General features: G+C 40.8%; 1 protein-coding gene across 1 annotated transcript; it reads right to left on the reverse strand.

The window, feature by feature from the left end:
• Nucleotides 1-4,483: 4,483 nt before the first annotated feature.
• On the reverse strand, nt 4,484-25,980 carry AMD1 (adenosylmethionine decarboxylase 1). The gene is made up of 9 exons (XM_032408065.1): nt 25,555-25,980; nt 9,201-9,287; nt 8,223-8,349; nt 7,552-7,654; nt 6,433-6,475; nt 6,181-6,325; nt 5,979-6,071; nt 5,744-5,899; nt 4,484-5,345 (listed from the first exon to the last, which is right to left on the reverse strand). The coding sequence occupies exons 1-9, from the start codon at nt 25,662-25,664 to the stop codon at nt 5,205-5,207; spliced, it is 1,005 nt and encodes a 334-aa protein (XP_032263956.1). The 5' UTR covers nt 25,665-25,980; the 3' UTR covers nt 4,484-5,204.
• Nucleotides 25,981-26,461: the final 481 nt, after the last annotated feature.

Here is a 26,461-nt window from a genome sequence, read left to right on the forward strand (position 1 = left end):
AATGTTAAGGGATGCCTGACTGGCTCAGTCGGCAAAGCATCAGATTCTTGAACTCAGGATTGTGAGTTAAGGCCCACATTGGGTGGGGAGCCTACTTTAAAAAAATGAATCTGAACTCTTTCTGTGAAACCTTGGGCAAAGTTACTTTAAACAAGACATTTCTGCCTCCGGTATTTGGGAGCCTGCTTCAGTCATAAAGTTCCATTACTAAACTCCCCCAAGGACAGGAATATTATCTTAACTGATAAAGACAGGATCATTTCATGTATGCAAAAAGGGGGAGGGGAGGCCTGATAAAATACATTACCCATTCCTGAGAAAATGAGCAAACTATAAACAGAAGACTATGTAAAAGGTATCTATACATAGAAACCAACAGCAAACATTCCTGATGGAATATGCAATGCTTCCTTCCTAAAACTGAATCAAGTAGATGACTTTAATAGGAGACAAGGGTAAGACTCAGGCAAGCAAAGCCCTTGTTGAGCAAAAGGAAAGGATGTACTCTCAGATGCCAACTTGCACTACCCTGAAGATACCTACCTGAATTTTGCTCCCTAGGTGTCTTAAACTCCCTTAGCCACAGCCTGCTCTTACCACCTATATTCAACAGGTATTAGAGGTCCTAACCAGTGCATTAATAAAAAACTCAGCAAGGTCCTATATAAAGGCTTTAAAAATTACTGTAAATTACCTATAAATTAGCAATTAGAAAGAAAATTCAATTGACACTAGCACCAAGGAACCTAAAATACTTGAGTTCATCAAAATCATACAGAACATCACACAAAACATTTCTGAGAAAAATTATAATGGATTCTACCCAATCCTAACAATCAGGCTCATTATTACTTTTTAAAAAGATGTGAGGGGGGAGGGGCAGCACGACACGGAGAAACTCCAGCAGACTCCACACTCAACTTGACCAACTTGATCCTGACCAGAGCCAAAACCAAGAGTCAGACGCTCAATAGACTGTGCCACCCAGGTGCCCCAGGCTCTTTAAAAATAGAAATTGAAGGGCAGCTGGCTGGCTCAGGTGGGACTCATGATCTCGGGGTTGTGAGTTCAAAGCCCACTTGGGTGTAGAACTTAAAACAAGAGAGAGACAGGCTTGTTTTAACATTTACACAAATACAGGTAACCATGAAATAGAAGTCAGTCAGGAACCAGTCAAATGAATTTAAAAGGTGCCAAAAGTAATTCAATGGAGAAAGTACAAATGGTGCCAAAGTAACGGCACAGTCACATGGGTAAAAACAAACTTCAGACCCTACCTCACACCACACATAGAAATCTAAGGTGGATGACAGATGTGAAAGCCAAAAATTACGAAGCTTTCAAAAGAAAACAGTACCACCACCACCACCACAATGTGAGGTTAAGTAAATTTACTGACAGAAAAAGATCCATTGAGAATGTTAGTAAATCAAGACTTGAGATTAACAACTTCTACTCATCAAGTTGTATTAGGAAAATGAAGAGAAAATACTAGATAGAAAACATTTGCAAAACACTAAACAAGGAACTTGTATGCAAAATAAAGAGCCAACCTAACTTAAATGTATCACTTTCAAAGAACTAATGGTGAATACTAATGGTGGATAAAGACAGAACATGTTCAGTACTCAGAGAAACAGATTAACACAAGATACCACTACACATCCAGAAGCCACAAAAACACTTGTATGCAAATATTCATAGCAGCTTTATTCATGTTTTCAAAAAATCAGAAACCAATAAACAGAGTGGATAAACTATAGTATATTCATGCACAATGGTTCCTACTTGGCAAAAGGAATACATGGCTCAACCTCTCAAAAACTTTGTATCAAATGAAAAGCACTTTGAGTATATACCTCATGATTAAATTAGTATAAGGTTCCAGTGGGGCAGGGTCCCCAGTGGGACCCTATGCTGTGGTGAAAAAAATTGGCGAAGTAGTCAGCTTGGGGGTGGAAGTAGATTGCTGAGTTGCCTAATTAGGGCTAAATGAACCTTTTGTCCCAATATGGCTGTGGGCTAAAAGTGTGTTCACTTTTGAGAAGTATAGTTAAGATTTGCATTTTATAAATCTTCCCTAAAAAGATGTGTAGTAGGTATGTACCAGAGCAGAACGGAGGATAGTTTAAGGTAGGATATGAAGATTCAATGTAATATTTTGTTTTACTTTGTGTATTTGAAGATTCTCCAAGTAAAATGTTTAATTACAAATCTCATCTATTTTCTGGGGTCCTAGCTAATCCCTGCAGAAAGCTGTTACAAAGTCTCTCAAGGTAGAAGGGATGGAATCCAAAGAACAGTTTCCATTTTAACAGGAATAAAAGGGGGGGGGGGGGGGAGAAGAAAACATCAAGTTTGAAGATGGGGAGTCAGGAATTGGTGAGTTATTTGGCTAGGAAAATGAGCCACACCTGCAACTTGTGTGTCTGAATCTCCATCACTTAACCTGTTCCTGTAAAAGAACCTGGTGTTGATGGTATTATGTTGTCAATATTTTACTTTTCTAGGATCCATCCTTTTTTCACTCATGTCTTAGAAAAAAATATTCTTTAATATGCTTTTCCTGAGAAAGGTATGAATATACATTTTTATAAGATTCCAATTTTCAGATTACTGTAGACATGAGACTGAAGAACTGAAATTTTGTCAAATAAATGACCATGAGACATGTACCTAACATGGCAAAAATGATCAAGGTTATAACTGTTCTATTAACAGAAATAACAGTGAATGAAATAAAGGATGTTTACAACTTGTTCCTCCTCACACCACCAGTATGAGCCTATTCCACAATAAAGGCTGGAACATTTTACCTTCAAATCCAAACTCACAAACGCACTTTTTCTTACTACTTACCTTTCCTACTCTTTGATATCCAGGATACATATATAACCCAGCTATTTCTTTTAAGCTTCAGTTATGAAGCCACTAACAAAAAATGCTTAAATCTGAGTATAAATTATTCTCCCAGGAGCTTAAAGATGTCTTCATGATTATTCTCCAAAATGTTAGGAAATAACCAAATATAAATTTCCTCAAATCACAAAAATTTGTAGATACATTTTTTAAATAGTACACATGAACAAATACTAGACATCAACAGAAAACTTTCTGAATGTCACTGGACAATGAATTAAGCAAACTTTTATTGAAGCTTAAATTGTGGTACAGAAATACATTTCAACTGATTTAAGTCCAACACCATGAAGAGAGAAATAATGGCACCAAAATTTTCCCTCCTCTATCATACACACTAGGATTAATTTCAATTACTATTGAATCTATAGTTTTAATTTTTCTAGGCTTTATTCCATACAAATTTTGTGTTTTTCAATATTAGATAGAAATCTTTATCTATTAGGAAAAAAAAAATCAGACCTCAAGCCAACAAATGTCATCAAATCTACTGGGACACTGTTCAAGAACAAAATCCACTTTGAGCATTGGTCCTCAGAACAGTACCGAAACATTAGGTACTGTGTGCTAATTACAGAATCTAACTGATCCACTGACTGAAAGTTTCTTCAATGAAACTTCGAATCAACATGCTTAAAATAAAAGTCAAAATTTGTGTTCCAACCACTTGATTTCAAACCAAGTAGATTTTATGTTTAGAAACACTAAAAAAAAGTGTTTCATTTATAAATACGGAAGGAACAAAAACATCACTGCATCAGTCCAGAAAGAATCAAAAAAATTTTGTGAGGACAAGAATATAAAAAATTTAGTCAACTCTGCTGTTTTCTCAGCTGCTTAATCTCATATTTGCAAATATAGCTAAAAGATGCCAACTCCTCAAAGCCTGTATTTCTAGTCATTTCCCACTGACCAGTTTGGAATTTTGTCTTATGGACAGCATTCTGCTTCATTGTGTATGTCTGAATAACTTGAACAGTTCTCATTCTGGGGAGTTTCAGTTGATGCTATGAAATCATGGTGAAAGGAACACCAGGAAGAGAAACAGTTCAAGTCAGAACACTATCATAATGCATTACAAAGTCAAAGAACTTTAAGTCACAAGATGACAAAGACAAGACTCCATTTTCAACCAAAGTTTACGGTGTATTATGAATGAAAATGATTGGAGATAGCTGCTAAAGTAAAAGTTAAGGTGAATCATCTGAGCTGACTTATTAAATCCTGTAAATACCTTTATCTTAATTTCCTTGCTAATAAACTTAAGTGATAAAAATTTTTATATAACTACTTAGCAAATTACTAAAGGCATGGTACTCAGTGAGAAGCTAATCTCATTTAATGGGAACACAGAATGGCATAGTTTCTGCAACAGTTCTGCCAAGTATACCCTAATATAAATGTGTCTTCCTTGCTAATCAACAACAGGTTTATTTTTGTCACTATCTCCCAAAAGAGCCCATGTCAATATAAAAGGAGGCCAAACTCCCTTGACCTTAAAAAGAAAATTAAGCCCAGGGTCCACTCTCCCTTCCCCCTCCCGGGTATAAGATTAGTATAAACCCACAGTGTAACAGTGTATTGCTTTATTGAGGGGGGTTGGGAGGCAAGACACCATGGTGAGGAACAAAATCAATTAAAGGAAGTACAGTTACAGGAAGCAATAATGTTTTTAAAAAAGTAATACACAAAATGGATAACTGCAATCATTTTCTTAAGAGGACTTGACTCGTGGAAGATAAACTTTAATTGCTGTTGCAAAAAACATCTGTATGAAGTAGAAACTGGTTTCAGTAATATTAGTAGAGAATATGTTCTAGAAAGTGGAGGTAACTGGATGTAAAATCCTGGCAGCAATTTAATAGAACAGTCCCAGATGATTAGGCTGAGGCCAACACCTAATGAGGACGAAAGCCTTGTCTGTGGGGAATTTTGGATGATACCTGGAGAAATATTACACTGTGCGTAAACCAAATTGAATTGTTTTCACAAGTGTTGTAAAGTTTCATATAGTAAAAGGTTTTTTCTACATGCACTTCAATTTCACAGCAAGAGTGGCATAGGATACCTAAACACAGAAGAGAGCATTCATGCAAGATATCTAACTCCTTGATATAATAATGCATACAATTCAAAATGATTACACTATCATTACATCTAGGGCTTTCTGCAGCTACAAGGTGGTGGTTATGGAAAGCATGGCCCCCGATATCAGTATCTAAAAAGCAGCCACCACCTCCTTCTATGTGTGTTCTCTTTTTGCGTTTTTTCTTCATTTTTATTAATCAACTCTGCTGTTGTTGCTGCTTCTTAGCAAAACTGGTAAAAACAAAATTGTAATCATTGAACATAGCGCTCTGGCAATCAAGACGTTTAAAGCCTTCAATCTTCTGGGGTGAAGAAAGCACTGTGCGACATTTAGAACTCTGGGGAAAAAATTTAAATAAAGCATTAGTGTTTCAAATCTGAAAAAGTATTTTCAAACAAAACAGTCACTTAAAAGTATTTAAGACTACTGTCTGAAGAAACTGTGGCATTTGAATATTTTAGCTGTCTCACGGGTAGATGGAGTAAGACATCCTATGTTGTCCCCCCAGCTGCCCATCTGTCCAAAGGGAAAGGAAGACAGAAGGAACCCATCACTTGGGGTAGATATAAAGCAACGACCAAGTCTAATCAAAGATATAAAGCATCTCCTCTACCAGTAACCTTAACAGTAGTACTTCTAGATATCTGATATTTGCCGTCTTAGAATACATTTTATGACATGACTCACTATCCTTATTTCCTGTAAGATTTTATTGCCAATAATAAAACAAATTACCTGATTTACAAACAGGGTGGTCACAAATTTTCCTGGCTTGAAGACTTCCACAACTTTCCTGATCAGGTCATCATAGGAGGTCTGACTTAAGTTTGTTTCAAAGCTAACATAAGAAAATTCTGGTTCTGGAGTGATGTGAATAGTCCAATAAGTTCCCTTAAAGAAATAGGTTTATGTCAGTAATGGAATGGGTACACTTCAATATTTAGTAATTGTTAAGCAAAATATCACTTACATCCGATTTCATTCCATTCATCGAATACCCACAAGGATTGAAAAGTGTGGCATCAATGACAGAACCTGGTATCAGGTCACGAATTCCACTCTCCTGGGAAAAGGAAAGACTGAATTACATACAAATTTGAAAAATAAACTGAGAATGAGTTAAAATATTTAGTTCTCAAGAATAATCCAGAATCATTCTTGAAACCGCTTACACGAGTGACATCCTTTGCAGTAACACCATCTTTCATGTAGAACTGGTCCATAACTGCTGGGTCAAGCTCACTCATCAGAATTTCCAGGGTTTGATCTGGCTGACTGATTACCCGAGTCTCTGGGAAATCCAAAGTATATAAGTACCTATATAAAAGTAAAAAGTAGTTTCTAAAAATGACAAATGGCAATTTAAAATAAATCCTATAAAGACCAAAAAAAAAAAAAAATCCATAAAACTGTGTCCAACATACCAACAATCAGAATTCATACGTCCCATACAATATGCTGCTCCATCTGTTGAGGGAGGAGAGAATGTAAAGTAAATTTAACACCTCCATTTGGTAGTTTTGCCCCCACCCTTCTAATGGTTAGGGTGTTAGTGCTTGCCTCCTATCAGAAATGTTATTGGTGAAGGTAAGTGAGTTCACAAGTAGGCAGGATGCCCTCCGTCATCCCTTAAATATTTTACTAAAAATATTTTATTGTCATTTAGAGATATACTTCAACTAGTGAGTTACTCTGAGAGCTGAGAAAACCATGGCTCACTCTCCCCTAAAACTCCATTAAGGAATGGAATTTGATCACCCATTTATCTACATTCCCAAGTCAGTACAAGTCATTTTATGTAATACATTCTTTCCATATTTTTGTTCCAAAGCCTCACTCAACACAGTAAATTAACTGGGAGATATTTACACTAAATTATACTCAGCACTGCTACAGCCTGGAATAATTTCATATTAGTAGATAAGAACAGGATAAAAAATCGGACTTTCTTGTCAAATCATGCCTGGAGTGTTTTTGTGCCAAGTTAGTAAAATCATCCTAGGTTTTCAGCCACATCTATGATATAAGGGTGTTAGATTAGATAACCTTTAGTTCCCTGACCTTGAAACTCAAAAAGGAAAGTCTATAAATAAAAGCTTAGTAAATGGAAGAAAATCTTGCCAATTTGTTTGAAGTGACATTATGATCTGTGTTTCTCATTTTTAAGCCAGCTCAATTCCTGAATAGAAGAATGCCAGGCCAGAGTTTCATAACATGGACCAAGATCTTAGCATGGGTATATGAAGGACCATGCATTTTTCTGGATGAGGGAACAACCACTAAGTTAGATATAAATTAGAGCAACTGGCTAAACAAAGATGATCTCTCCCTCTAGCAAGTGATCAATTCATTTTCTTTTCCCACCTTTTCAACAGCATTGACCTGATGTGCATGCACACTCTAAAATTTGTCATCAACTTTACTGATATTTTTATCTTAACTATATAATGCATATTTGCATTCAAATGCTTTCACATATATAAAAAGATCTCTGAAAGGACAGACCCTCTAAGGAAATGGGTTTCAACTCTATTTAAACTTACTTGGGAAAATTGCATTAAGAAACTCTATTTCTTCCTGGAAATTCCGGTGTGGGTACCCTTGGTGAGAAGGCTTCATGAAATTCTTACGAGAATAAAAGAAGCTCTGAAAAAGACAGATAACTTTATACGTAGGATTCTATCACTTTTCATAGTCAACTATTTTCTGGATATGTATATCAAAATCAAATCTATAAATATTTTCTCCAATGCAATTTAACATGTTTTCTCTTTAATGTTTAAAATGTAAGCGGTCTTTTGCTGGCCAATAAAAAAATGAAGGCCACTGTGTCAGAGCAAGATTCCAGACCAATATGCACGAGATAGTGTTACACAGAGCAACTTTAAGTTGTGGAGAAGAATCTCAAGAAAGTCTTAAAAATGCAGATCACTACTGTGAGTTTCTGGAAACTAAAAAATACCCATTCTACTCATGATGGGTCACAACTGTAGAAACAAGGTACATTATTTCTGGAGCAGTAATTTCAGATCTGAGCTTTTAAATAGGCATGGAAGCAACAATCTGAGAACATGTGTACATTCAGTTTCAAGAGTCAGTGATTACCCACCACAACTAAGCAGTAAATACACAAATTTATTTACTAGGCATATGTATAACACAGAGCCCTAATGTCTGCCTGGAAAAAAAAAGGATTAAATGTTTGATTACTTACTTGAATCGAATCAAACCCACTGTAATCCCTAGCAAGTTTCAACAGGGGAACCAGTGCTTTCAGCAAGAGGGTGGTACCACATGTCTTCAAAATGAAACGTCTCTTGGAGACAAACATGCTACTCTCACTGCATTTGAAAAAAGTCACAAGGTTATAATGATGTTTCTGTATTACTGAGATGCAATTAATCTATCACTGGATTATTTACAATGTAAAATTTGGCTATTAACCCCCTTCTACTACTAAACTTTCCTCCTCACCTCACCTATCTTAGGATATTATTTACTGAAGTCATACTTTACTTCAGCTTGTACCAACCACTCTCACGTGTATTTCTGTAAACATCTCATTACTTCTTTTACTAGATAATAAAGTCCATGAGGAAAGGAATTTATTTTTACTCACCATTATATTCCTAGAGCCTGACACAAGCATTCAATAAACATCTGTATATGCCAAACATAAGCTTAGTAAAAACCAGGCACCTTATGCACCTTGTTCAATCCAGTAACCACAAGGTCCCTTATAATACATTAGAAACTAATGTTTTTATTGGGGCACCTGGGTGGCTCATTCGATTAAGCACCTGCCTTCTGCTCAGGTCATGATCTCAGGGTCCTGGGATCAAGCCATGTGTCCGGCTCCCTGCTTGGCAGGGAGTCTGCTTCTCCCTCTCCCCCCACCCCTGTTCGTGCTCTCTCAAATAAATAAAATTTAAAAATAAAGAAAAAAAAGAAAAGAAACTAATGTTTTTATTGGATAAATTAGCTTTGTACCTATGAACATGTTGAATGGCTTTCTTCTCCTATATACTGCAAAGAGACATCTAAAGTAAACATTTTATTTTATATCATTATTTCTCAAAATAAGGAAAAAATGATTATAGTACTAAGATCCAGAGGAACAATTCGCTATTCCCATGTAAAGTATGATTCAGACTAAAATCAGGTAGCTAACAATTGTTTCTGCAGCACTTACCTGAGTACATAAGCTTCCTGCTTGTCAGTTTTTGTCACACTTATGATTGAACATTGCACATCCTTCAGAAGTATGTCCCACTCAGATCTATTATTCAACAACAAAAAAGATGATTAAGTCCTAACAGTACTTGCCTACTTGGATAAAAATTATATTTGGATGCCTTTGATTTCTTTTTGTTGTCTGATTGCTGTGGCTAGGATGATAAAAATTATAAAGCTCTTACACTTTGGTGTTCTAACACAATTTACACCATGTATTTTGTATTTGCTGTCACATTCTTGTTCCAGTTTCTGGGTAACATTTAGTTTTATTTCAAAAGCCTATCTATATTGACATATCCACCAAGTAACAAAGAGCAAACTGGAAAACTGGAAATTATAAGCTATTTGCAATTTACTAAGAAAAAACAAATGATGAAATGAATAAGCCATGCACAGAGATAATTAAAAGGCCCATAAACCAAGGAAAATCATTACCTTTCACCAACAAGCAAGTGAAGAAATTAAGTCAAAACGAGATGTTTGCCTATCAAATTCTTCTTCTTTTTTTTAAGATTCTATTCATTTACTTGACAGAGAAAGAGCACAAGCAGGGAGAGCTGCAGAGGGAGAGGGAGATGCAGGCTCCCCACTGAGCAGAAAGCCTGACACAGGGCTTGATCCCAGGACTCGGATCATGACCTAAGCCAAAGGCAGACGCTTAACTGACTGAGCCACCCAGGAACCCCATTGCCTATCATATTCTTAGATTTTAAATCTTACTAGAGGAATTACAATTTAAAAAGCATCATTTCCTTCACCGATTAGATTGGCAAAAAGATTTAAAGGCCCGACTGTTAGTAAGCTGGAAACTCTCATACTGTTTAGATACTATTTTCTATCAAATTAGCAGCTAATCGTAATACCTAGTGGTGTCTAAAGTCTAGAAGCATCAAAAACTTGAAACATGGCTTTTGTTGGCAATTCAACCGTCAATAAGATTTTGGGGGAACATTATGCAACTCTTTAACAGGAAAAAAACCGCACATTTCAACAAAGCAAAAAGTCTGTAGTACAGGCAATAGACAGCAAAATGAAGTCAAATGGACATAACGTAAGAAATTGGTTTTGGGGTGCCTGGGTGGCTCAGTTGTTAAGCGTCTGCCTTCGGCTCAGGTCATTATCCCGGGGTCCTGGGATCGAGCCCCCCTCATCGGGCTCCCTGCTCAGCGGGAAGCCTGCTTCTCCCTCTCCCGAACTCCCCCTGCTTGTGTTCCCTCTGTGTCTGTCTCTCTCAAATAAATTTAAAAGAAAAAAATCTTTAATAAAAAATAGAAATTGGTTTTAATTTTATCTGATTGAGACTAAGAAGTACTTCCTCTTTAGTGTGCCCACTACAAACAGAAAATACATAAAACAATTCCACAGGACAAGCTTATAATTACCGGATTAAAGGCTAGAAATGTTTTTAAGGCTCTTAATGTTTGACAGATCATTCTTGTAAACCCAAGAAAATGGCATATTATGGTTAGTTTTCTTATCCAATTAAGACTCTGTAAAAAAAAAATCCTCAACAGCACAGCCAGCACAAAAATAGGTATGTTTTATTCTTCTGTATTAAAAATCAAGCACAGGGGCACCTGGCTGGCTCAGCCAGTAGAGCACTGAACACTCAATCTCAGGGTTGTGAATTCAAGTCCCATGTTGGGTACAGAGAGAACTTAAAAAAATAAAATCTTAAAAACAAAAACCCACAAGCATAGTACCAGTCAATCCTGCTAGCATTTTGTGCCTGTTTCATCATTTTCCAAAAGAAATTATATGACCAATCACAGAAGGCAGTAATTCCTATGTGGGGTAAATTAAATTGAACAGTACTGAGACCTACCTGAAAAAACCTAAATGAGTTAGGCTTGCTAATCATTTTAAGATTTTTATCTTAGAGAGAGAGCGTGCGCATGCGCCGAGAACCAGAGGGGGGGGAAGGTCAGAGGGAGAAGCAGACTCCCTGCTGATCAGGGAGGCTGATGTGGGACTCCAGGATCACGACCTGAGCGGAAGGCAGTTGTTTAACCAACTGAGCCACCCAGGTGCCCCTAGGCTTGCTAATGATTATAGAGCCTATTTGCCTATAACTTTACCAAGGAGTTTTTTAAAAATTTACTTTTATTTTTGGGGCACCTGGGTGGGTGGCTCAGTAGGTTAAGTGTCTGCCTTTGGCACAAGTCATGATTCCAGGGTCCTGGGATCACGGAGCCTGCTTCTCCCTCTCCAGCTCGCTCCCCCTGCTCTCTAATAAATAAATAAAATCTTAAAAAGATTTAGAGAGGGGGAGTGGGAGGAGAAGGAGAGAAAGAGAAAGAGAAAGAGAATGAATCTCAAGCAGACTCTCTGCTGAGTGTGGAGCCGGACACAGGGCTTGATCTCACAACCCTGAGCTCATGAACTAAGCCAAAAAAACAAAAGTCAGATGCTTATCCGACTGAACCACTCAGGCGCCCCTGCCAAGCAATTTTTAAAAAAAGCTAACAATTAGCTTTCTTTTAAAAAGGTGCCAACAACTGTTTATATAAAGAAAAAATACATATTAGACTACGCCATATCTTGGCAGTTTGTTTCAAACTTTTTAAATGGTACAATTTGTTGTTTAGGAAGAAAAAGTTACAATTAAGACCCAGTTCTGAGCAACACAAACTGATCATTTTAATCCTCTTATTGTAGGTGGTCAGGCAATAGCTTGGGCTTTTGTATTTCTAAGGCTCAAAGTTCACTATGTATGAACATTTCAGAACCCACTGTAGCTCAATTCCACAAGTAATATGCTTTAATGCAAAAAGGAGTAATGGGGCTCTAAAAGAAGCTATTGCTGGGGTGCCTGGGTGGCTCAGTTGGTTAAGCGACTACCTTCGTTTCAGGTCATGATCCTGGAGTCCCAGGATCGAGTCCCACATCCGGCTCCCTGCTTAGCAGGGAGTCAGCTTCTCCCCGACCCCCCCTCCCCGCCGCCGCTTGTGCTCTCTCAAATAAATTTACGTACTTGATGGAAGAATTCAAGCACTGTATACGTAGGTAAATAATAAAAATACCCACTATAAGAGGCATTAAGTAAAATTCTGCAGCACAGGGGTCTCTCTTTAGAGCTTATCTAATAATTCAGATCCTACCTAATGACTCCCCACTAGAATTCAGCACTCTTGCAAATATTCTCTTCCACCCACTGGACACACTACCTCCTCAGTTATATTCACTATTCATACAGACTCCGTCACCCCCAGTTTTATTGAGATAATTGACATATCACTGTAAGTTTAAGCATAATGGTTTGGACTTAACACATTTGTTAAATGATTACCACAGAAAGTTTAGTTAGGATCTCACATATACAATAAAAAAAAAAGCAAAAAAAGAAAACAAACTTTTCGACTATGAGAAATCTTGGGATTTATTCTCTTAATTTTCATGTATCATACAGCAGTGTTAACAGTATATTAAGACTTTTAATCATGCTCTGTGACTTTTTCTTTCTTGTAGAATTTTGTTTCTCTCTGGATTTAAAAGCTGTCTTGCTTTTTTCATTTGCTTTGGTTTTCTTTTTTATTTTAAAGATTTTATTTATTTATTTGTCAGAGAGAAAGGGAGGGAAAGACAGAGAGCAAGCACAAGCAGGGGGGGCGGCAGGCAAAGGGAGAAGCAGGCTCCCCGCACAGCAAGGAGCCTGATGGACTCGATCCCAGTACCCTGGGATCATGACCTGAGCCGAAGGCAGACGCTTAACCGACTGAGCCACTCAAGCGTCCTTTTCTTTTCTTTTTTTAAGATTTTGACACAGAGAGAGAGAGAGCACAAGCGGGGGGAGGGCAGGCAGAGGGAGAAGTAGGCTCCCTGCTGAGCAGAGCCAGACGCGGGACTCAATCCCAGGACCCTGGGATCATGACCCGAGCCGAAAGCAGACGCTTAATGACTGAGCCACCCAGGCGTCCCTGCTTTGGTTTTTTATGCATTAATTTATCTTCAAATGTTCCCCCAACGGTTTCAACATTTCTTTTGAGTGATTCTTGGCCAAGATTAGGGTACTAAGACTTAGCTAAGTCAGAAAGTCTATACACATGGATGGGGCTTGTTTACTGTGGGCCTCTATACAGGCACTGTGGGGGGTTTCACTGGGGAACTCCCTCCCTATCGGTTTGTTTTTTTTTTAAGTTCTTTCCTGGGCAGGTCAGATTATCCAAATATTCCATTCTCTTGCCTGGAGAACATGAAGATTTCTGGTAGGCAAAAGGTAAAGGGCTAAGGATCTCACTCATTAAAAGCCTTTATTCTTTATTTTCAGTATAGTTACTCTACCCCAACAGTACCTGGTCCCCTCATTTCAGAGAGACCCTTTTTTACTCCCAGAGAGTAATTATCTATCTTCAGATCTCCTGGCATCCCTCTTTTCATCTGACTCAGACAAATTTTATAATATAAAGACAATGAATCAGAAAAGCAGCTGAAATAAATAAAACACACACTGACAAATATATAGGTAACTAGCTCTATCCCCATTTTCCTGTATTTCAGTCACACGGGACTTTTCCACCAACCATTTTCTCCCTAGAAATAGGGCACCATAAATTTATTCACCCAAATCAAGCCACATGAGAGTGAAAGAGAGCATTATAATTATGCTGGACAACACATGTAAACTTTGTTCTGAGTGCTGCTGGAATGGATTTCACCCTACCCTGTCCTCGGCACCTTCTTCTACCTCAAGTCACCTCACTATTCCCACCAGATCAAAGATCTTTTCATGAAAAGGTTTTAATACTCAGAAAGCTTACCAAAGCATTTTATTTGTGTGGCTATTTTGGTATTCATGCAAATCCCACTAGACATTCCATATAGTTAGGGAGTTTGTGTTTTATTGTTTTTATCTCCGGTGCCTAGCCCAGTTCGTGAGAGGTCCTCAATTATTTGTTGAATCTGGCAATAATTATCCTGATTAAATCTTATGGACATTTGGGAAAATAACAGCCTTAAAATTTTTTTAAAAAAGATTTTATTTGACTGAGAGAGACGGAACACAAGCAGGGGGAGTGGGTGAGGGAGAAGCAGACTTCCTGCTGAGCAGGGAGCCCCATGTGGGGCTTGATCCCAGGACTCTGGGACCAGGATCTGAGCCAAAGGCAGATGCTTAATGACTGAGCCAGCCAGGTGCCCCAAAATTTGTTTTTTATTTTTAAATGTAATCTCTATGCCCAAGTGGGGCTCGTACCTACACCCAAGATCAAAAGTCGCATGCTCTACCAACTGAGCCAGCCAGGTTCCCCATATAGCCTTTAAATTTTCAAATCTAAAACTGTTACATGCTCCTTTACTGTTTGGGACCTGTGGGACATTTGCTGCCCCCAATCTTTTTTCTGTGTTCAGAATGGATAATTCCTAACTGATCTATCTTCAGGTTCACTTACTCTTGTCATCTCCAATCTACTAGAGCCCACCCAAGCAACTTTTTTTTTTTTTTTTTTTTAAGATTTTATTTATTTATTTGAGAGAGAGAGAATGAGAGACAGAGAGCACGAGAGGGAAGAGGGCAGAGGGAGAAGCAGACCCCCTGCTGAGCAGGGAGCCCGATGTGGGACTCGATCCTGGGACTCCAGGATCATGACCTGAGCCGAAGGCAGTCGCTTAACCAACTGAGCCACCCAGGCGCCCCACCCAAGCAACTTTTTATTCCAGTAGTTATTTTCTGGTTGTATTTTTAAGTTCCATCTTCTATTTCTCTAAGATTTTGTCTTTTCCTTTTAAGTGTTCACTTTTCTTTTCTTTTTAAGATTTTATTTATTTATTTGACAGAGAGAGACACAGCGAGAGAGGGAACACAGCAGGGGTAATGGGAGAGGGAGAAGCAGGCTTCCCGCTGAGCAGGGAGCCCGATGTGGGGCTCGATCCCAGGACCCTGGGATCATGACCTGAGCTGAAGGCAGATGCTTAACGACTGAGCCACCCAGACGCCCAAGTGTTCACTTTTCTTACAGAATGGTTATGACAGCTGTCTGTAAAGCTTGATCTGCGTCACCCTGAGGTTGTCTTTTTCCTTTGAGGGATGCTGAAAATTTCCCATTCGTAAGTTGAGCAATTTATGATTGCATCCTGAACATTTTGGTCATTTTATATAATTTTAAATCTTGTTTAAATCCTATGGAGCATGTTGATTTTTAAAATTGTTTTAGCAGGCAATTAAAATGGTTAAGTTCAGGGGCGCCTGGGTGGCTCAGTCGTTAAGCGTCTGCCTTGGGCTCAAGTCATGATCCCAGGGTCCTGGGATCGAGCCCCACATCGGGCTCCCTGCTCCGCGGGAAGCCTGCTTCTCCCTCTCCCACTCCCCCTGCTTGTGTTCCCTCTCTCGCTGTGTCTCTGTCAAATAAATAAAATCTTAAAAAAAAAAAAAAAGGTTAAGTTCAGTCTTCAAGTTTTTAACCAGCTTCTTTGGGTTATGTTATGGCTTCAGTTTAGTTATGAAAGCCCTTGCCACGGTATTCAAATTTGTCCTGCCTTCATGTCGCCCAGTCGCCAGACTGGGACTGGGCGGTGATCTATCAGTTTTCAAAGCCTTTGATATACTGTTTATGATCAGATCTATACAGTAGCAGCTCAGTGGTATTTATATAAACCTTTATGGGATCACTTTCTTCACCTCTCTCCTTCCCATAATCTTGCTGACAACTTCTGGTTTGGGGAGGGGGCCCAATTCTTGGGTCCTCTGGCTAAAAAGGGAAGGCTTTAAGTTTGTCCAACTGCAGCAGGCTGCCTGTGACTATCTGTCTCTCTGTGGCCAAATGGGTAGACGACAAAAAGGGAAAAGAGCAATAGGAATATCCACAATGCTCTTCACTCTTGGGACCACATTCCTCAGGTCAAAAAGGGGTCTCCCTCCTGCACCTGGAGTGTTAGGCATCTGTCTGGCCACCACAACTGTTACAGAACTGCCTACGCTGTGGGCAGAACACACACACAAAAAGCAAAGCAATACAAAAACAGAACAGGGATTTTCCCTACTCTCTCTGACTCAAAGAAGCCGGCTCCCTTTCCTTCTCTGCAGCCCAGAAAAAGACCTCTCTTGGAAGTCTTTTTGCCTGCACCTAGTGTGCAGTTACCAGCTTCTGGCAGCTTTTCAGACCACCCCAAGGGATAACCAAAGGAAGAAAAAAAAAAAAAAAAAGAAACGGAATCACAGTTGTTTCAGTGGTATTTTGAGTTATGGTTTCTTTCTTCAATTCACCTGCTAACATTTAGTTTTCAAAGTCCTCAGCTGTTCCATGCATTCTGCCCAAGGTTTTTAGTAAACACAAGAGACAGTACTGTGCTTATTCCATCTTGAGAGAAACCAAAATGCTCTTGCACTCATTCACCATTAGTTAATAAATTTTGCAACCAAACTCTTCCTCCCCTAAAAGAAACCCTCTAGTATTTTTTCAAAGTCATAGTATGAAAGAATGCAGTTATTTAAAACACCTTACAACATAGCTAAATGATGGGGTGCGTGGGTGGCTCAGGGTCCTGGGATCGAGCCCCGTATCGGGCTCCCTGCTCCGCGGGAAGCCTGCTTCTCCCACTCCCACTCCCCCTGCTTGTGTTCCCTCTCTCACTGTCAAATAAATAAAAATAAAATGTTTAAAAAAAAAAAAAAAAACTCCACATAGCTAAATGATCAACAAAAAAGACAACCTTAGGAGAGCCAACAAGGTTAAAAAAAGAATAAATCAAGGAGCAAGATGTGAGAGAAAACTAAGAAAGCCAATACAATGCTATATATGTATATAAAGAGAAAGGTGAAAAATCAACACCAAAAACAGCTGAGAATTTCAGCAAGTTATTTTATCATATTTCTTCCAGGAAAATAAGCCTCCTTTTGTAAATAAAGCTTTATTGGATCCTAGTCACACCCAGATCATGGTAAGTATGCCCCCAAAATAGGATACTCTTTACTAGTAACAGTACATGGATTATTAAGGTCACCATGCCAGAAAGCAAAACATTAATGGTATATTATATTTGAAGTTTTTTTTTTTTTTTTAAAAGAATTTGTGGTTTACTAAAAACAGAACAAGTTGGAGCATCTACAACGGAAAAGACACAAGTAAGATGACAGACTTCTAGGTCATCTGATTCAACAAAACCCAAAATGGACAACTGACTACATTTTTAAATGTAGTATGTAAAAAGAAATGCCATAGGTCAAATGACCTTCAACAAAGGTGCCAAGACTACAAAATTGGGGGGGAAAAGCCATCAAACAGTGCTGGGAAAACTGGGTGTCCACACAAAAGAATGAAGTTGGATCCTCACCTTACACCATCTACAAAAATTCATTAATAATAGATTAAAGACCAAAATTAAGACCTAAACTACAAAAGTCCTAGAAAACATAGGGGTAAGCTTCAGGACACTGGATCTGGCAATGCTTTCTTAGATATGACACAAAAAGCACAGCCAACAAAGGTAAAAGACAAATGGAACTACATCAAATCTTTTTTTTTTTTTAAAGATTTATTTATTTGACAGAGAGACACAGCGAGAGAGGGAACACAAGCAGGGGGAGTGGGAGAGGGAGAAGCAGGCTTCCCGTGGAGCAGGGAGCCCGATGCGGGGCTCGATCCCAGGACCCTGGGATCACGACCTGAGCCGAAGGCAGACGCTTAACGACTGAGCCACCCAGGTGGCCCCGGAACTACATCAAATCTTAACTTTTGCACATCATAGGAAAGTACTCAACAGGAGAAAATACTTGCAAATCATATAGGTGATAAAAGGTAAATATCCAGATTATATAAGGAAATTCCCCAAGGGCAAAAACAAATAACCCAACAGGGCACCTGGCTGGCTCAGTCAGTGGAGTGTGGGACTCTTCAAATGGGGTTGTGAGTTCGAGTCCCACATTGGGTACAGAGAACACTTAAAAAGAAAACTAAATAAATTAGCCCAATTAAAAAACTGACAAAAGGATTTGTATAGACAATTCTCCAAAAAGACACACAAACTGCCAACAAGCATATGCAAAGATGCTCAACATCACTAATAAGAGAAATGCCAATCAAAACCATGAAATAACACCTCCCATCCATTAGCATATCTACTGGAAAAAAAAAGAAAAAAAAAGGAGAACAAGAAGTTTTGGCAAAGATGTGGCGAAATTTTAACATTTGTGCATCATTGGTGTAATGGTACAGCCATTACAGAAAACAGTATGGAAGTTCCTCAAAACCCTAAAGACAGAATTACCATATGACCAATCCAGTAATCCCACTTCTGGGTATATATCCAAAAGAATTCAAAACAAGGTCTGGAAGGAGGTATTTGCACACCCATGTTTGTTGTTGTTCACAACTGTCAGGAGATGGAAGCAACTTAAATGTCCATCAAAGGATTACTAGATAAATAAAATGTGATATATACATAGAACATGGATGAATCTTGAGGACCTTATGCTATGTGAAATAAGCCAGTTATGGAAGGACAAATACTGTATGATTCCATTTATGAGGTACTCACACTCCTATGAAGTGTCTAAAGTAGCCAAAATCCTAAAGGAAGATGTTTGCCAAGGACTCCAGGAAGAGGAAAGGGGAAATGAATGGGTACAGTTTCAGTTTTGTAAGATGAAAAAGTTCTAGAGATCAACAATGTGACTATACTTACAATATTACCCACTTAAAATAAGTCACAATTTTACAAATAAATGTCTGAGGGAACAGAATGCTGCCGGCAGGTGGAAGAAACCCGTCAGAGCAGAGTTACCACTCTCATCGCCTGATGAGTTGGATCCTAACCTCAGACCCAGTAGGTCAGACATGCAGCAAATGGTGCCTAGAAATTTGCATTTAAAAGGCCTCCCTGCGAATAAAAACTGGGTTCAGGGTTACCTAGTAATTTACTCAAAAGTCACACTAACCTGTTTTAGAGACTTTCCCCTTACCACACTACATTCAGGCCTCTATACCTTACCCAAGTGTATTAGTCTTTGGGACAACACCATCCTAAAATAGGAGATCACTTTTTAAAAAAAATATTTTATTTATTTATTTGACAGAGACATAGCGAGAGCAGGAGCACAAGCAGGGGGAGTGGGAGAGGGAGAAGCAGGATTCCCGAGGAGCAGGGAGCCCGATGTGGGGCTCGATCCCAGGACCCTGAGGATCATGACCCGATCCAAAGGCAGACGCTTAACGACTGAGCCACCCAGGCGCCCCAGGAGATCATTCTTTAGCGAAGCCTAGACTGACCAGAAATTCTGGATATCTTCCCTGAATCAGGGCAGTTAGTTCAGATATCCAGAAAAATAAAAGCCTTCCCCTTTTGTTCAAAGAAATCAACTGAAAATACACTAATTTTAATCACAATGAGTATAATTACTGCTACATTCAGTTATTAGTTTCAATGCATACTTTAGAAAGGGTGCCTTGGGGATAGCAGTTCAAACTTTTCTGAAGAATGTAATGAGAAGCTTAATTCAGTATGAAGCTTTTCTACTAAAAACATTTACACTAAAAGGTTTTGGCAATGGGTTGTAAACTTCTTCAATGTAAAATCACTGATACTGCAATACTGTGCAATGATGTGGTTAAGACAGGAGTTCTGGGACAGTTAATGTTGAGGTGTGATTTACAATCTTTGCAACTGCCCCCAATCCTTTACTAAAAATTAAATTTTAGCTTACAAAATTTGAAGGAGAAAAATAGCAGAACATCCCACTAGTCCTAAATGCCTTCAACATGAACACTATAGATTCTAGTTTTTATGGTTTCACATTAACTGTGCAAAAATACACCTCTCTAACCTTCCCATAGTTAATATTTACTCTCTTCATGTCCACTATAATTTCCCATCTGAACCTACCTCATTACTAGGAAAAATAGCTCAGGGTTATAAATTCAAAAGCAAAAATCTTTCTTCTCAGCAAAATTTCTTATTTTCTAACAGACTTCCTCCCCATAGCTGCCATTTCCTTAACATAAAAGGCTTTTGTTTGGTCCTGCAACCCTAAGACCTTTTAATACACGATCACTGATTTCTGTTCAGATCCTTTTGAAATCTGAAAAACTGCTGGAGAAACTGCAGGTTAAACCTAATATACCACCCCTTTTACACTTCAAATTCAAGTAATGTGTGAATTAAGTCTGTTTTAGAACATATCATCTATTCCTTTTTTCATATGGATACACTGGACTGCAGCTTTTCTTCAACATATTGTTAACCAGTATTCTTCAATCTGAGCCACACAAGATTTTCCATTTTTAAAATTTATTTTTATTTTTTAGTGCCCAATGTGGGCTCGATCTCACAACCCAAGAACAAAAAGGGGTGTCTGGGTGGCTTGGTCGGTTAAGCGACCGACTCCCAGTCGATTGCAGCTCAGGTCATGATCTCAGGGTTGTGAGATCTGGCTTGCATCAGGCTCCATGCCAGGCATGAAGCCTGCTTAATATTCTCTCTCTCCCCCCAGGGCGCCTGGGTGGTTCAGTGAGTTAAAGTGTCTGACTTCCGCTCAGGTTGCGGTCTCGGAGTCCTGGGAATCAAACCCTGAGTTGGGCTCCACACTTGGTGGGGAGTCGGCTTGTCCCTCTCCCTCTTACCCAAATAAATAAAATCTTAAAAACAAAAATTCTCCCTCTGTCCCTCCTGCCCCCTCTTGTACTCTCTCAAAACAACAAAAATTATATAATGTACCCTTTGTCTCCCTCAAAAAGTCAGTAAAAAGATTCTCAGTGTTCTGTAATTTGTTCAGATTACAGGTGAGGTAAATTCTTCCAATTGGCCTATAGGAGAGTGGGGAAATGTTTAACAGAGAAGTTCCAGATTGACTTGGGAGTTAAAGCTTGGAAAGATGAGCCAATTTTGCTTCAAGTGCACTGTATTCCCTCATACTGTATTAAAAATAAAATTCCAGATGGAATGCAGATCTAAATATGAAAAGCAAAATGAAATTTAGGAGAAAAAAAAGAACATCTTCATTAATCTAAAATGAGCAAAGATATCTTAAATTGGATGCAAAGCTGCTAACCAGAGGCAGCTGGCTGGCTCAGTTGGTAGAGCATCATGAGACTCTTGATCAAGTTCAAGCCACATGTTGCCTGTATAGGTTACTTAAAAAAAATTAAAAATTAAAAAAAAACAAAAACCTGCTAACCATTAAAGAGAAAATATTGGTAAGCTGGACTACATTAAAACTATGCACTTCTGGGGCGCCTGGGTGGCTCAGTTCGTTAAGCCTCTGCCTTCAGCTCAGGTCATGATCCCTGGGTCCTGGGATCAAGCCCCATGTCAGGCTCTCTGCTCAGCAGTGAGTATGCTTCTCCATCTCTGCAGTGCCCCCCCACCCCCATGCTTTCTCCCTCTCAAATAAGTAAAATCTTTGTCTTTTTAAAGATTTTATTTATTTGACAGAGAGAGAGATCACAAGCAGGGAGGGAGAGGGAGAAGCAGGCTCCCTGCTAGCACAGAGCTCGATCCCAGGATGCTGGGATCATGACCTGAGCTGCAGGCAGATGCTTAACCACCCAGACGCCCTTCAAATAAATAAAATCTTAAAAAACAAACAAAACAAAACAAAAAACCCAAAACACAAAACCTATGCACTTCTGTTTCTAAAGATATCACTAATAGAAAGAAAGGGGAAGCCACTGAGGGTGCAAGATATCTATAATACACATATTAGAATTCATCCACAATATATAAAGAACTCGTACAAACTGAAAAGGCATTCCAAAATAGGCATTTCACAAAAGATATCCAAATGGTGAATGAAGACATGAAAGGATGCTCAACTCCATTAGTCTGATGGGAAGTACATACTTTTATACACCCACAATAGCTAAAATTAAAAAGATAATACCAAGTGTTGGATGAAGATATGGAGCAACTAGCACCCTCATGCTGGATATATGCACACCTTATGATTTAATAATTCTACTCCTAGATGTTTATTCGGAAAAGCATACTGTTCACTAAATGACATACTAGTGTTCATAGCAATATATTTGTAATAGCAAACTGTAATCTACTCAAATACCCATTAACAATAGAATGAAAAATTGTGTACACTGACACAAAACACTACACAAAATGTCAAACATAAGGCTGACCAAAAGAGGCCTTACGTAATGATTCATACTAAATGATTCCATGTTATTTAAAGCTCAAAAACAGGGAAAACTAATCTATAGTGGTTAGAAGTTGGGAGGAGAGGGTAGGACAGTAACTGGACAAAAGTACAAGGGGGCATTTTCCAATAACAACTTTATCTTTTTTAATGTCTAGCATCTATAGCAAGGCCCTCTTAGGACATTTTGTGCCTTTTCACAGTTAATTCTTCCCATGCCCTTCGGTTATTATCTGTTTTATGAACAGTGTAATTTATTTACTTGTTTATTTTAATCCAGTCTGTTAATGTCTTCTATGACTTTAGTTGCATTTTAATGGAATTACTGAGTGGGGGTGTGGAGGCAAGGACTTTCTGGCTTTTAAATTTTAATACATTATTTAATGATAAAAATATAATGATGCAATCTAAAACTCTCTACTCGAATAAAAATATATTGAATTGCTAGGACACCCTTTAACATGTAGTCTTTTACACTACAATCTGACAATTTCTTCCCCAGGCTTGTTTGCTTAAAAAAAGGAGAAAAGGAGGGGCGCCTGGGTGTCCCAGTAGGTTAAACGTCTGCCTTCAGCTTAGATCATGATCTTGGGGTCCTGGGATTGAACCCCATGTCCCGCTCCTTGCTCAGCCCGGAGTCCACTTCTCCCTCTGCCCCCCTGCTCAAGCTTTCTCTGGCTTGCTCTCTCTCAAGTAAATAAATAAAATCTGAAAAAAGGGGGGGGGGATGATCTTTAAAGGCAAACAAAACAACTCCCCCCAGAAGATGATATAATACTTACAGAGTGGTTACTGTGTGTCAGTTTCTTAAGTACTGTACATATATGAACCCACTTAATCCTTACAATGACCCTATGAAGGTAGGTACACTATTTTCATTCTAGAGATGAGGCGATATCAAACAGCTAGCTATTGAATGCTGTCTGAATTCAAATTTAGATATTCCAAGGCAATTTACTTACTTAACCATTTCATTATGAATTACTCTTCTAGATTATAATCCTCCTCTGAAGCCCCTAACACCCAACTCCTCAAAAGACCAGAAGCCAATGATCTCTGGCCAGGCCACTGATTTTAGATGATTTACCTAGCATCTACTATTTTTCACGTATTTTTACCTCCTAGTTAATAACCTAACCTGTGCATCCTTGCTTGACAGGTCACAGAGAAAAGTTCCTACCAAGGTTGCCAATGGACTTCAGCTAAATGGAAGATTTTTCAGTTCTTACTTGCTCTACGTGCAACAGCTGAAATGTGATATAAACTCTCAAAATAGTGCTTTAACCAATGTTTAATGTCTATAAAACGTTGTGGCACTAAATCACTAACAAAATTGAATATTCTGTCCTTGAACGTTTAACTTTCGCCATCATTTTAAGAGCCACACCAAGGGAGCAAAACAATTTCAGCAGCCGAAAGTACAAAGGAAAAGTGGTTCTCAGACATTTAAAGAAAGCAAACTACCCTTTTATGAGCCTTTCTCCGCCCCCCTTCGACTCAGGGAACTTAACGAGAAAAGCCCAAGCGTAAATTCTGGTATTTTTGCCTAAGAACTTGGAGGGAGGAAAAACCCTCTTTCCTTTATTAAGAATGTGTGCTTACAAATAAAGCTTCCAAACATTTAAAAAAAGAGCCAGAGCAAAACAATTTGTTATCCACCTTATACGACTCACTCACTAGTTCTTCACCGACAGGATTTTCTAACATTATCTAATCACAATGGTTTCATCAGACGCATACCACCACCACCACCAGGGAGTTTTTCCCTTTGTGAAATGGAGGAAATACTAAGCTTCCCCGTATTTGTAAGTAACTGCTTCCTATACTATAAAATGTTTAAAGCTCAGCCTGGCACGTAGTAAAAGGCTACGTTAGACATCTTAAGTGTCGCACAAAGCTTGAAAAATGAGACCTGTCACATTTTAGCTAACACGACGCTTTCCAGCAGGAGAATCCTTCAAGATAGATATACCGCCTTAAAAGTCCCGGCAGCACGTGTCCGCCTGGATTCCCTTCTCCAGTTGCTTTTTGTCAGGGACGGCAGCGAGCGCAGCCTACATTCCTGAAACGCCCATTGGCCCACACCCTGGGGCCAGGCTCTCTGTCGGGCCCCAGAGCTCATTGGTCGTCGCCTCAATGAGGCAGCCGCGCCGGTTCCTCCGCCGCACCGCCACACTCGCCGCACTTGTGCGCCGAAAGGCAAGGGGCGGCTAGCGGTGTGAGCGCCGCGGAGAAAGGCCCAGCACCTTCGCAACCGCCTGCGCTTTTGCGCTCAGCTTTCCCCAAACCACAAGAAGACCTCTCCTTTTCTGCCCGATCAGCCCAGCCCTCCCGCGTGACTGCCCGGGGTGGGAGGCTGGGGCCCCAGATTCCTTTGCAGGCTTAGGCACTAAAGGTATTATGTCCTGGCTCGGACGGGCCTCTAGCCCGTAAATGCAGTCAAACCTTCCAGCACCCCGCACCTCGCCCGGAACCCGCCGACGCGGTAACAGGTTACACTCCCAAGGTCAAGAGTCTCGGGGGCAAGCCTCGGTGGGCTCCGCGGCCGTCTCCCGGGGCCGCCCCGAAAAGATTTGGTGCAGAGCACGTTAAGGCGGCGGTGGGGCCCAGCCACTGCGACACTGCTCCCGCCCAATCCCCGCCGCCCGGGCGCCACATGCTGCCAGCGCGGACCGCGGGCGGGAGGCCTGCGCGCCAGACCCTCAGTCCGAGACCGGGAGAGCCCCCTCCTCCCGCAGCACGCGGAGAGACCGAGCCCGGCTTCAGACTCGCTCCCTCCCTCCTCGCTCTCCGAGACGGGCACGCCCAAATTAGCGCCTGACTAAGCCTGCCGAGCCACACCTGCCGGGAGGCAGCCCGCGCGGCCCCAAAACGTCCCCACCCGGGGCCCCGGACCGCCAACTCCGGAGGGGAAAGTCGGACGGCGCGGGCCCACAAACCACCCCGACTGGCGCCGCCCGCCGCCCCGCACGCCGCGCGGGAGACGTTACCTGAGCACGCGGCGCGCCGGCCTCCTCCCCTCCCCCCGGGCAGCGGCCGGCCCAGCAACGGCGGCGGGAGGAGCCGGCTCGCGCCCCGCGTGGACGCGGCCGCTCCCCACCCCCAGCACCGGGGCCCCCTCCACGGCCACCGAAACGAGCCCCGCCCGGGGAGCTGCCCCCACCTGAAGGCTGCGGGAACCCGGCCCCCACCCGTGGCTGATGCTTTCGAAGCGGCGACAGCCCCCAGCACCCACCTGGGGATGGTGCGAAGATCTCCAGATCCTTGGTTTGCGTCGGGCTGCTGCCTGGAGAACCAAACCTCCAGCAGCTTCTCGGTCCCTTCGAAAAAATGTGCAGCTTCCATCACCGTGAGACTAGCGAACAACCAACAACCACAGAAAATCAACTAAATTAAATCTCTTCTCCCGCCGCTGCCGCCGCCGCTGCGGATTGTTCCAGCTGTGTTACTAAAGTTCAGGTTCCTTTTTTTGCTATAATTTTATATTAACTTTTTTTAAAAAAAAGGATTAATAAAATTTTCCCGGCTTTTTTTTTTTTTTTTGTGAGCGAAAGTTGAACGTGAGTCTGTTGGAAATAGAGGCAGATACAGTTCAGTCTCTTGTAGTCCGCTGTTTCCCCGTTAGAGAGAGTAGAGCGAGCGCTAGCTAATGTCGCCGGCCATACTGTGGAAGCGAGGGCGCTGCGTGAGCACCGCATTTATATACCCCATCTCCCCCGACAGGCCAGGAAGTGACGCAGCATCCCGCCCCTGAGGCTCATTGCTGCTGCCGCCTGTCAATCAGTAGCCGCCGAGTTGCGGCTGGCTGGCGGCCCGCCTGCCAGGAGCGCGGGGAGCTGCCCGCCGTGCTGCGGTTCGGCTTCGCGCTGTCCCCTGGGCGGGAGACGGCGCTGTGTGGTCCGGCTGGGGATTAGGAACCTGGGGTCGAATGCGGAATGGGTGGGGAGAACGGGAAAGTAGTGAAGAAAGGCTGTGCCGCGCTGCGTTAAACAACTAATTAGCAGAGATCATGGGTGGGTCCTTAGGAAGGGTTGGCGGGGTTCGGCGGGGGCGGTGGCCACTGCTGGGATGGCGTGGTGGTTTTGATCCTGTGCAGTTCACCGCGATTGCTGAGGTACTTGGCCATTCTCTAAAGTGCGTTT

The sequence above is a fragment of the Phoca vitulina genome, unplaced genomic scaffold (assembly GCF_004348235.1).
Source record: "Phoca vitulina isolate PV1807 unplaced genomic scaffold, GSC_HSeal_1.0 scaffold9, whole genome shotgun sequence".
NCBI lineage: Eukaryota > Metazoa > Chordata > Mammalia > Carnivora > Phocidae > Phoca > Phoca vitulina.

Bases quoted from the DNA above. Each gene is read 5' to 3' on its own strand.
- AMD1 (XM_032408065.1), bottom strand. From the start codon at position 25,664: ATGGAAGCTGCACATTTTTTCGAAGGGACCGAGAAGCTGCTGGAGGTT. The intron at 9,288-25,554 runs GTGGGTGCTGGG...GTTGAATAATAG, and splicing joins GATCTTCGCACCATCCCCAG to ATCTGAGTGGGACATACTTC. The intron at 5,346-5,743 runs GTAATTTGTTTT...TTTTTTCCCCAG, and splicing joins CCACCCTGTTTGTAAATCAG to AGTTCTAAATGTCGCACAGT.